This window comes from Sorex fumeus, unplaced genomic scaffold (assembly GCF_029834395.1).
Source record: "Sorex fumeus unplaced genomic scaffold, SorFum_2.1 ptg000100l, whole genome shotgun sequence".
Taxonomy (NCBI): domain Eukaryota; kingdom Metazoa; phylum Chordata; class Mammalia; order Eulipotyphla; family Soricidae; genus Sorex; species Sorex fumeus.
In genome coordinates this window covers 4,466,747-4,479,399 of record NW_026606157.1, presented here as the reverse complement: position 1 = coordinate 4,479,399, position 12,653 = coordinate 4,466,747, and the positions used below count along the sequence as shown (strand labels likewise).

General features: G+C 50.6%; 1 protein-coding gene across 4 annotated transcripts in view; it reads right to left on the bottom strand.

The window, feature by feature from the left end:
- PLEKHA5 (pleckstrin homology domain containing A5) overlaps window positions 1-10,166 on the bottom strand; it is a 216,606-nt gene extending 206,440 nt beyond the window's left edge. Inside the window, exons 1-3 of one of the 4 annotated variants that reach the window (XR_008795227.1) lie at window positions 9,989-10,166; window positions 9,800-9,879; window positions 7,121-7,178 (exon numbers count right to left, since the gene is read on the bottom strand). Coding sequence is in view for 2 of the 4 variants with exons in the window: in XM_056134569.1 (XP_055990544.1) it covers window positions 7,121-7,178; window positions 9,800-9,879; window positions 9,989-10,080 (230 nt within the window). In the remaining 2 variants the exon portion in view is untranslated. The remainder of the gene's footprint in view (window positions 1-7,120; window positions 7,179-9,799; window positions 9,880-9,988) is intronic. The other 3 variants (XR_008795226.1, XM_056134569.1, XM_056134570.1) reach the window with 3 other exon arrangements.
- Window positions 10,167-12,653: the final 2,487 nt, after the last annotated feature.

The window sequence follows — 12,653 nt, the reverse complement described above, 5'->3', positions numbered from 1 at the left end:
CCGGGCTCGGCCCAGCCCCTTCCTAGCTCCTACTGCTTCTATTTAAAAACTCTCCCTTCAGTGACTTTTCCTTAAATTGCTCCAGAAGCCAGAGTAGAAGGTTTCTGCCCGAGCATGGAATTAAGCCGGCAGTTCTCATCACTTCACGCTATGGTTGCGAGACAGAAAAACACCTGCTGTGGCCTGGCTCGGAAAACAGATTCTCGGCCTGCCCTGCCCAGGCCGGACACGGGAGAGAGGCTGCCGACAGCGGTCCTGGATTCCCCTCCCGTCTCGGCACCCCCGGCCTTACCAGGGTTCAGCTCACACAGCACCCGTGTTCGTGCCCACGGATCTACCCCGCCCCGCCCCTCGGGCATGCCACACGGATGCCCGGTACTCGATGCCTACCTCTTCCTTTATGCTGACCCTTGCCTGTCGCTTCCTCTCTGATTTCCTGATGCCACCGACAGATAACAAATAACATTCTTCACCCCTGCATCCAACGGACAGGCTGGCTTCCCACCACTAACTCCACCCACACCACAGAAAGTGCGTCTACCACAGAAAGATGGTAAGACGCAGGGACCACAGATGGAAGAAACCCTCCTCCTTCGGGTGGACAGGCGGGAAGGCCAGGGGTGTGCAGACAGTCTCTGCTTCTGCATATAACTCCCTCTCTCCTCGGCCTCCTCCTCCTCCCTCCCTCCCTCCCTCCCTCCCTTCCTCTCTTCCTTCCTCTCTTCCTCCCTCCCTCCCTCCCTTCCTTCCTTCCTTCCTTCCTTCCTTCCTTCCTTCCTTCCTACTCCTTCCTTTCTTCCTTTCCCTCTGTCCCTCCTTGCTTGCTTGTTTTCAGGCCACAGCCAGCAAAGCTGGGAGGATCACTCCTGGCTCTGCACTCCTGGCAGTGCTCCGGCGACTGTATGGGATGCCGGGGATTGAACCTTGAACCTGGGTTGGCTGCGTGCCCGGCGAGCATCCTGTCTGCTGTACCATCTATCCAGCCCCACTAATCTCTTCCCCTTTCCTAACAACATACACGTCTTGAGAAAAGCAAGAACGAGAAAAGAAGAGGAGGCCTGCTCGGGTCAGGGGAAGGCTGGCAGGAGAAGCCAGGGAGAGTTTTCTAAGTGCAGCTGCCTTTGTTCTCTCCCAATTAGCGCCTTCAAAGACCAGCCCAGCTTCACCCAGAGCCCCGCCCAGGCAGAGGCCCACGCCTCTCTGATATTAAATCTACACAGAACTCCCAGGAGAGGCTGCCGAACAGGTCTGGTCCTGAGCACTGGGCGATGGGATTCCAGGTGGAGCACGGCGGGTTTCCTCGGGGAAGCACTGCGGCCTACGGAGAGCCCCAGCAATCCTGGAACTCCAGCTCTTCTTCAGGGAGGGCCTGGGGGCGGGACCGGGCCACCCAGTGGGACTCTGGGATCACTCCTGCCAGTGCTCAGGGGACCAGATGCAGTGCCGGAGCTATACCTGGGAAATGCAAGGCAAGCACCTTCACCATGTCCCCTCGCTGGCCCTGAGAGGTCATTTCAAAGTGTCACTTGCCGAGGGCTGGAGCGATCGCACAGTGGGTAGGGCGTTGCCTTGCACATGGCAGACCCGGGTTTAGTTCCCAGCATCCCATATAGTCCCCTGAGCACCGCCAGAATTGATTCCTGAGTGCAGAGCCAGGAGGAACCCCTGTGCATCGCCGGGTGTGACTCAAAAAACCAAATAAATAAATAGTTGCACCTGTTAGATCTTGGTTTCGTCTGCAGAGTGGACTGTGTCCCGGGCTCCCAGCAGCCTTCGACGAAGCCCTCCTGAACCACCAAAGCCCCAAATCCTGCCCAGTCCCCAGCTTTTCCGGAAGTTAGCAGAGCCGTGTTGGGTCCCATGGCCCACAAACCCAAGGGCTGGGTCTTATGAAATGAGACCTCTAGCCCCAAGGAATCTGAGCACCGGCAGGACACGACCGCAGGGCCCACTAAGGCTGCCCACAGGGCCTGAAACATGTGTTCAACTGCCTTCTGGGGAAAGGGAAGCATTCCTCACAGTCAAATCCAGGACCACACTGGGGTCTTTTGCAGGGGGACCTGGGAGGTCACTGCTCTGAGACGGCTCCATGCAGACCCTGCGGTCGGACCCAGGCTCTGGTGCTCTGCCAGAGCCCAAGCCCGCCCAAGCCCAGCCCACTCGCAGGCCGAGGTGACTTTGAGTCATGATCATCTATGAAGCGTTTCATATTAGAAACTCCCCCTATTGTGGGACTTGAAATTCTCAGGGGACTTTTGATCCAGCTAGGACAGATCCTGAAATAGCCATTCACACAGGATTGGGCCTGAAACTCAATCATGGATAACTCCAAAACTCTGGAACTCATAGTGATTCAATAAGTTAGGGGAGAGAAAAAAAAAAAACCAACAAAAACCAACACCATCCATCAAAATCAAAAGTGGCTCATTTGCATATCTAAGAAAAAATTTGAAAATTAACATTTTTTTTCTCCCAGAACTTTAAATCTGAAGGGGAAAAAGAAAGAGGAGAGGGAATGGATACAATAACCTTACCAATTTCATACCCCATTTGAACAAAGACATTTTCGATTCCCAGTCCTGTCATATAAGATGAGGACCTTTAATTAATCAGAACAAAGTTTGCCACTCTTGAGGAGGCATTGTTTGAAGACTGACGTGACACTTCAAGTCAACCATCTGAAAGCTTTGAGCACAGAAGAGCGGTCAATGACACATCATTCTAAGCTGCCAGGACCGTTCAGGACCGTCATTAAGCAGTAAATTTCAAGGAGTAAGCAGAAATCGTCATGACTTTCAAATAACCAAGATTATCTTCTGTGCTTTATGGGCCAAGTCACTGACATATTTAAAGCCTCGCTTTATAAATTCCACAATTCACAGAAAATCTCCGGCATCCTTCAATATAAATAACCTAAACTTTTAAAAAAGCAAGACAGATACCAGTCGTCAAAACATTCTATATAATGAAATCATGTAGACGCGAGTTAACAGACACAGAAAAAAAAAAAAAAACGACTTTTCTCCCTCCAAGTACTAAACATTTATCTTAAGATAAAGGTAAGGTAAAGGCCCTCCCGTTGATCATCGATTTGCTCGAGCGGGCCCAGTAACGTCTCCATTGGAGACTTTGTTGTTACTGTGTCTGGCATATCCAATACTCTCGGTAGCTTGCCGGGCTCTCCGAGAGGGGCGGAGGAATCGAACTCAGGTCGGCCATGTTGGCCGCTTGTAAGGCGAACGCCCTACCCGCTGTGCTATCGCTCCAGCCCTGGAGCGATAGCACAGTGGGTAGGGCGTCTGCCTTGCACGCAGCCAACATGGCCGACCCGAGTTCGATTCCTCCGCCCCTCTCGGAGAGCCCGGCAAGCTACCGAGAGTATCTCGCCCGCCCGGCAGAGCCTGGCAAGCTCCCCGTGACGTATTCGATATGCCAGACACAGTAACAACAAAGTCTCCAATGGAGACGTTACTGGGCCCGCTCGAGCAAATCGACGATCAACGGGAGGGCCTTTATCTTAAGATAAAAAAAAAAATGAGATTTTCAAATATTGACATTTGGTGGCCAAAGAGAGTTAGAGTAAAATGCATTGTCTGTATTCTATCTCCAATGACCTTAATATAAACTTCTAGTAAAAAGTCAATTAAAGTGAAAGTCAGGTGACCATCCCACTCCATCTCCACGCAAGCACTGTCCCGGGCCACTGCTTGACAACCTGGTCCACTGCCTGCAGGCAGCTCAGTGGGGAAGATCCACTCACAAAGTTGAGCCCAGGAGGGAGACACGCGCATCCTTCACACTTGTCTGTGGTTTTCTACACAAAGTTCAGGGAGAGTCTACTGAGAGTCCACAGGACGGGAAAGTCTCCCACACTCCCACTTGCCTCTCTTCCTGGTGGCCAGTTGGGGGCAGGAAAACTGTCAATCCCCAGGACAGCAGAAAACTCAGAGCAATCTGCAAAGTGGGAGAAGGTAGCCGCTGCCTTCCGGCCAGCCTAAGCAGCGGGTGTGGGCAACTCTTCAGCCTCGGGGCCATCCACCCCAGCCCTAACCCGTGGACCACCACTATAACATCCGAAGAGAGCCATCTGTCTTCACCCTCTGCCATTCGGAGCCCACCACCACCATTGCCGGGGAGAAATAATTTTGCCTGTTAAATGGTCCTCCTTCCTTGGGAACATCAGCAGAAACTCAAGTTCTTGCAGAAGGAGCATGAGATGGGGGGACAGAGGGTGGCCCCGGCTTCCACGAGCCTTTCTCTGCATCATCCCTCTTCCCAGGGGAGGCGAATCCATGCCGCTTGCCCCACTGGGACCTCCTCTCCCCATCTAAGAAGTAACCGTGAGAGATACAAACATTTCTCCTTCTCACTCGCCCACTCCAGACCCTCGTCCTCCCACACTGAGCAGTCTAAAAATAGCTCAGGGTCCTGCTGCTGTTTCTCATCTGGCTGTCTTGGGGAAGGGAGTTCCAGGGGCTTGTTTCTGTTATTCTACTATGTGGTGAGACCAGGGAAATTGTCCTTCTCACTAGGTCTGTGGCTGAAATGACAGTCAGACCTGATAAGGCAGGAGGAAACACTCTGTAAATTGCAAAATCTGAGATAAAATTATTGGGGCTATCATATTAGAATGATCAAACATGCCTAATTACTCGTAACAAGAAAAAAAAATTCCAGAAAATGCATGGTATATATTCTATCAGGGATTTAACAAATCTTGAAAGAATTTAAGTCTCTTGATATAACACAGAAAGGAAAAGCCATAGACCTAAAACTCAGCAAATCATGTATTTGTCGAAGGTTATTCTACTTAAAATAAGTTTGATGAGCAATACATTTCTATAACATGTTAAATTTTGGAACAGATTACTTTCATAGTAAGTCAAACTACTTTGGGACACAATTCCCACAATTCCTGGCGAGATAGTGATAATGGGCTACTCTGAAAGTTTACTCATTTTAAAATGTCTCCAGAGATGAAGATTGAATTATTACAGAATTCTTTCTTGTTTATTTTTTTTTTTTTTTTCGCTTTTGAGTTATACCCAGCGGTGCTGTAGGCTCACTCCTGGGAGGAGCTCAAGGTAAAAGAAATAAAACTCAAGTCACCTGCGTGCGTGCAAGAGACTTACCTACATTCTATCTCTCCAGCCGCTGCTTCAGATTTTTTCTTTTTTAAATTGGATCCCTTGACTTACAGAGTTACAAAGTTACTTAGTATAAAATTTCAGGTGTACAATGTTCCAACACCAACCTCTTCACCAGTGTCCACTTCCCTCTACCAATGTCCTCAGTTTCCCTTCTGTCCCCATCCACCACTGTCCTAGTGGTGGACAGGTCTGCAATCTTCCCTATTACATATTTCTTAATGGTGTCTCATTTTCCCAAGAATCTTACTTAGGCATAATACTCTAATGAGACTGCAACTCGTTGCAGTCAAGTCAACATAAAAGAAAATTTGATTGAAATAGCCAGTAAAACAAAGAACACTTAAAAAAAAATCTAACAAGTTAGTTCTAAATTAAAACATACATATATTCAGCCCACACAGAATAACATTTTGTACTGCCAAATAAACACTCATCGAAGAATGCACACATTCACAGAAATTAAAATATTACTGAGAATTCTAGTGTTACTCCTTATAAATCAGCTTGACTTCAAGAACAGCAGCTGAAATGACACTGAACAGAACGAAATGAATTCCACCCAAAAATACTGTCTTCAAAAATCACTAAAATGCCCCCACCCTGCCAAATGAAGCATCCTTTTCCATGGCAACACAGTTTCACCTTAATTCAAGATGAAACTAGCACTCGGTGAGTCTGCACCCCGCTCCTGCCTTTACTTTTCAGGGATCTAATAGAGCAAGCACAACCTCCAAACAAAAGATGTTACTGAAAATACCCAGAGTTGGACCACACCACGAAACAACCTCACCTCATCAGCTGTCCGCCTGCTCCCTCTATTTCTACATCCCAAAGCAAGCATTCCTGGTACCTATTAATATCCCGTGACATTTTATATAAATATCACTCTAAAAAATTGAAACCATACAAGCATTTATAATTCAATGGAAGCGTGGCACCATCCTAAAAATGTCATTTAGTAAAATATCTTGTTGGCCCAGTGAAATAAAGATATGTTTGACTAAGCAGCTGTTTTGTTAAGAAACGACAGACATTTCAACCACATCTTGCATTTATGCATTGTTTCAGGCCTCAGTACTCTAAAATTAAATACAAATTTTACAACCACAAAAACAAGCTCTTTAGTAAACAGTTTCTGATTTTAAAGGAAGATAAAAGCACCTTACTTTCCAACAGAGATAAAAAGATTTTCTTACCAAATAAAGTTGACCTCAATCATTTCGCTTGTCTCTCAGCACTACAAATTTAACAACTCTAAAGAGAAATTAGCACAATGTTCTATAAAATTAATTTAAGGAATAACTGGTCATCTTTGTAATCTCTACCTAAAACCTGTTCGCAAAACACAAACACCTATAAAGCATTTCAAACTATTTTTGAAAACCTAGCTATTTTTAAAGAGAGAAGCAAATTACTAAACAACATCCACATAAAATGTAGAGGGAAGATTTAATATGTATAAATGTGTTCCCGCTTTCAGCCCTGACATTGTTCATGAGACTAGCATCCAGTCTGACATCACTTTCACTAGTCATTAACAACTCTGGTTAAAACTCTGAAGTCATTTCCAATGAAACCGAAAAAGAAGCCAACTCAAAAACGTCCTTTCTGTCTTCTACTTGGTACCTTTAAACATGTCTAGTCAAGAACCAAAACTTTCACGTATCACACAGCTACAGACAAAACAATACGTGCTTCTCCCCCAGGAAGAGATATACAGAAACTCCAAAAATGTGTTGTGCCATAAATAATTGTTTCCAAATCAATGAATGCCCGGGCAAATAACCAAATAATGTAAGAAAACTGGGTCACTTTTCCCCTCTAAAATCCAATACCATATAAAGGGTCATTACATGGTAAGTCTTAAAAAAAAACCCAACTCAGCCTCTGGATGTACAAAAATTCAATTCAAGATTGATCACAACACTGTAATCACCAAGGGGAAAAGAACCACAATTTTAACAACTCACTTTATATAGTATCTTGCACCTTCAAAAGTATACGCTTCTTCCCAGCCAGTAGGCAAATCTAAAAGAAAATATATTTCACAATTAGTATTTCATCAATGGGAGAGTAAATGAAGTTTTGATCCATTTTAATGATTCATTTTTTTTGATCAAAGGCTTCTTTTTTGACCCTGCCCCCTTATTTTCATTCTTCTTTTCTAACTCAAAACAGTGCCGGACTTGGAGGTTTCTAACTCAAATTCAGTGTTGGACTGGTCATAAGACTGATTAAAGGTATAATATCACTCTGGGGGAAGCCGCAATCCAAATTCAAGATACCCCAGAAAAATATCCACAGGATACTTTTGATACGAAATATGAAAATCAGATTGTTTTGAAATGATGCCACACTCTACTAATGATCAGAGAGGAGAGAACAATAAATTCTTCCATCGCCAATAAAAAAAAAAGAACAAGGGAAGCCTTGAAACCCTAGGTAAAATACCTAAGGACAGCTGGCCCCAAATGTGAAGCAATGAAAAAAATGTTCCATAAAAGGCCCCGTGTGCGTTTCTCAGGTCCAGGGTGTCTATTTAAGGCTATAGCTGGGAGCTCCATCAATGAGTACATCTCGGAAGTGTCACCCAGGCGCGAAGAGCTGCCTAAGAACTTAATCAGGGGCCAGAAACCCAACACCTCATCCTTTGACAGGCGCTTCCGCACAGGGGCCTCAAACCCGACCCCAGGACTAAACCTGGGAGTGATTGAGGTCCACCATGGATGTTTCTGCACGGTTTATTATCTGCACATGACAACGGGGCTTTGATTTCCTCGTCATCCCTCTCTGGAGTGAAATGCCACTGGTGTACAAAACCACAGCCCAACCGAAGAGAGCCAAAGCAGGGGCAGGGAGAAAAAAAAAAACACACATCCTCTTCTAATCAAATTAGCAGTTGGCCCAGGTGGTGGGGGGGGGGCGGGGGGGGTAAAGCAGCTGTGTTCAGAGGGCCCAGGTTCCATTCCCGGCACCCCAAGAGGGTCCCCTGCGCCCCCTGCCAGGGGTGATCCCTGAGCACCACCGGGTGGTGTGGCCCAAACACCAAAAGGGGGAAAAAATGATCATGCAACCACGCAAGAGCATAAAATCTGTAGTGTGACTTTCTCCAACGTGTGCGGGTGATCAGGACACCAATTTCTGCTCCACACACCTGGAAAACACACACACACACACACACACACACACACACACACACACACACCTCCCCCAAGGCGGTCAAGGGCTTCGTCACTGAAATGACCAACCTGCCTTTAGGGAAAAACTGACCGTCCCCAGAGGCCAGCGGGGCTGGCCAGGCAAGTTGCAATAGGCGTGCACAACCATGTGCGCGCACACACACACACACAAACAGGGCCAGTAAGGGGGCAAGTTGCAATAGGCATGCACAACCATGCACAACCACACACACACACACACACACGGCCGGTAAGGGGGCAAGTTGCAACAGGCATGCACAATCATGCACAACCACACACACACACACACACACACACACACGGCCGGTAAGGGGGGGGGTCCGAGTGAAGGGATGCGGGGAGCGGAGGAAGAGGACGGTGGATTAGCCAGAAAAGCCTTCGCCGCGCAACCTCATCGCGCTTGCCACACACACCAGCCTCGCCTCTGCTCCTCCACCTCTCGGCACCTTGGGAGACGACGTTAGTCACTTCCTTGCACTCGGGGCACAGCGTGCAAAAGGCAGGCGGCGGCCCCGGCCGGCCAGCCGGCAACTTTCGGCGACTCCCGGAGTTGCCAACCAAGGGGAGGAGGCTCCGCGGGCCAAGGGGGCCCGAGATCTCCCGCGACCCCATCTGCGCTCCAGCCTCTCCCCCCGCGCGCCCCCCACCCTCCCTCCCCCAACCCCAGCGCGGCCCCGGGCCGGCCGGTGGCGAGAGAACACATGTTCCATTTCAAAGACAAACAAGTTTCCCGAGGGTAAACAAAAGAATGACAAAAGCGAGCCAGCCCCGCGCCCCCAGCCGCGCTCGGCCCGGCCCCCCGGCGGCCCCGGGGGGGGCTCCGGGTGGTGCATTCAAACAGGCGAGTCCCGGGGCGGCGGGCGCGCGGTCCTCAACCCCCCACCCCACCCCACCCCACCCCACCCCCAGCTCTCGGATTTCGGGTGCAAGCAACCCTCCTCTCGGGACAACCCCCCCTCCCCACCACCACCACCACCACCCTCCGCCGGGTTGCACGCCCACCGCCTCCTGGCGGCGCCTGCAAGCCTGCAAGCTCGCGCGGCTGCCGATCCGGCCGGGCCGGCTACCCGCGGCGGCGGCGCGAAGGGCGAGCGCTCCTCGGCCCCGGCACCCCCAAAGTCCCACATCCGAGGAGGAGGAGGAGGAAGAGGAGGAGGAGGAGGAGGAGGAGGAAGAAACTGCAGGGCGCCGGCGAGCGCAGAGGATCGAGGCCGGGCTCGCAGGGTCCCGGGGTGCCGGGGTGCGGGGGTGCCGGCGGGGACGCACTTCCCCGGGATCGCGGGGGGCCGCGGCCGCGCCAGGTCGGGATGCTGGTCCCGGGGGTGGGCGCGGGCACCCCAGTCCAGGTCGGCGGGGCAAGGGGCGTCCCGGGGTCGCGGTCCCGTCCCCCCCCCCCCCAACACACACACACACATACACGAACCCCGCGCCCGGCCGGCGCCGCCTTACCTGTGCTCTGGCGCCGGTGCCCGGTGACCACGGCCTCGCCGGTGACCGGGTGCAGCCAGGTGGTGCTCTTGGCCTCCTCGCTGCGGGGGGCGGAAAGAGAAGGGGCAGAGGCGGCGCGTGAGTGCGGGCGCGGCCCTCGCGGCCCCGCGGGGACCCCCCCCCCACCCTCCCACCACCCGGTCCCCTTACTTGATGAAGAAGACGCGGCCGCCCCGGGTGATGCCGTAGGTCCAGGAGCGGGGCAGCGAGCAGATCCACTCCAGGTTCAGATCCGCCGCCATGTCTGCTCCCCAGCCGCCGCCGCCGCCGCCACCGCCGCCGCCGCCGCCGCCGCCTGCTCGCGCCGCGGGCGGAGGGAACGAGCCGCCGCCGGAGCAGCGCGGGGAAGCGGCGCGAGCGCGGCCCGAGCGCGCCTGCCCGGCCCCGCGCGCGCGCCGGCCCGGCCCCGCGCGCTCCCGTGCCCGCGCCCGCGCCCGCGCCCGCCCCGCCGGCCCGCCCGGGGCGCGCCCTGCCCGCGCCGCTGCCGCCGCCGCTGCCGCGCCCGCCCCGCCCGCGCCCGCGCGCTCGCCCGCCCCCCCCTGCACCCCCGCCTCCCGGCCACGGGGTCCCCGCGGAGGAAACTGAAAAAAGGGGAAAAAAAAAAAGCCGCCTCCAGCCCCCGGGCTGCGCGGTCCCCGGCGCCCGGCCAAGGCGTTGCCATCCCCGCGCGCCCCGGTGCCCGGTCCCTTTAGAACAACAGCAACGCGGCCTCGGAGCTCCGGAGGATTTTTGTTTGTTTGTTTATTGTTTGTTTGTTTGTTTTTGGCTATTTTTTTTGAATTTTCTAAAAAAGTCTTGGCGAGCCGAGGGCTGCTTTTTCTCTTTTCTTTATTTTTTTTTAATTTTTTTTCTCCCTCCCCCTAATATTTATCGCTCCCCAATAGAAAGCTGTTTTGATTGAAAGCACACGGAAGGGGTTTCCTGTTGGGGGTTGTTGGCAAGGCGGATTATCAGAAGGTTGCGCGAGTTCCCCGGGATCCATGCAGCAAGGGGTGGGTTCAGACTTGACCCGACAAGTTCTCTTCCTAGGGCCCCTCAAAGCACCGGGTGTTTGGGTGGGTGGGGATGGGGGGGATCAGAAACTTGCCTTTTTTTTTTTTTCCTAAGTGTTTTGCAAGGCTCCCTGATGAGGTTGGATTTCAGAGCTGTGCCCTCTGCGCGCTTCCCTCCCCAAAGTGTGACTTTACAGAATGGAGGAAATCTACAGGGTACGTTTTCACCCCCCCTCCCCCCTGCAACCCTGGGAAACTGTTATCATCTCCGCTTTAAAGATGCGGAAAAGCAAAGTTTAAAGTAGGAGGCTAACTTGCCCAAGGTCATAGAAGTGGCAGAGCCGGGATTCCTCCCGCTCTAGTTGTTAAAAGCCTATTTGTGTAAGTAGCCTATCTGTTTTAAAAAGCCTATTTATGTGTGTCTGTGTGTTTAAGGCTTATCTGTATGAAAGCAAAAGGCTCACAAGCCCTGGATCCACCTTTGCCGGTGCAGCTTTCACTGCTGCTGACAGGTCCCTGCCTCCTCCAAGACTCTCTTCTCCTTGCTCCTGGTCCTCAGCCACTCTTGGAATTGCTTCTGCGGCTCTGCAGTAAAATGACTCATTCCAACAAGATACACAGTTCAGTAATAGTAGTACTACTTGGTATCCTTCTAGCACATTCTCCTGACCACTTCAGGGGTCTCTGAAGTGTTATCCCGTCTATATCCATGCTCCTCAGAGCTCAGAGAAGTCTCTCTCTCTCTCTCTCTCTCTCTCTCTCTCTCTCTCTCTCTCTCTCTCTCTCTCTCTCTCTCTCAGAAAACTAAGGTACGGAAAGGGTTAATTGACCTTGGCCAAAGGCATCTGGAGCTAGCTGGTGGGGACCCCTAGGAGCAGGCATTTTTGATACCTTTTCTCTCCTCTAATTCCCCAAGGCCATTCTGTCTTTGGTGTAAAGGAGTCTGCAATTACAGCTATAATTTTCTTGTCCATCTGCATACTCAGGGGGAAGAAATACCATCACTTTAATGTTTTCTCTTTTGGGTTGCTTTGCATTCTCCTCTTTCATTTCACTACTTGTTATTTCTTGATGTCTTATCTCCTTTCCAATCTGGGGGAGGGGGAAGGAATGACCTTTTTATTAAAAAAAAAATCAATGAGTAACTAGCAGGAAATGTTCCACATTAGCATCCATGGTCACTGGATATAACATATCAAGAAAATCACGAACTATGATTTTATATGAGCTATTATTCCAAATTTAAAAGGCACAAGCAAATCTTTTTGACGTCATGATGACTTTAGAAATCCAGGACCTGTTCGTCCAGCTAAGCGTTGGACGCTTTACTTTCTCCTGAGAAGTCTTTAAGTGTTTCATATGTTATATGGAGATTCCTTTCAGCTGTGAGTCTTTTTTGGTTTACAAGCTTCACGACTGCAAGACATCTGTCAAGGGCTAGAGATACATCCAATAAAAATGTGTATCGAAGATGGCAGACACCACATCGAGCAGCCTTTAAGTGATAAGCTGATTCTCAAGCTCCCCAAATTTGGGAAAAGCTGTAAATAAAAAAGCTTAGCAACGTAAATGTGAAAGATCTTCTAATGTGGGAAAATAATTGTCCTTGAGGCTTTCAGGAGCCCATAAAGGCAGCTTCATAGATTAGTAACTGGGTCATGTTCACCCTTAATGAGTAGAATTGCCACAGATTTTTCTAGAGTGCTCTGTCTCTGTAATGTTTTACCTCGTTCTTATCTGCTTTGCCTTCCGTTTGTACACACAGGTACAGGAGGCTGGAGATCACGTCCTTTATCACGGAACCCTCTAAATCAGCCCCCAAA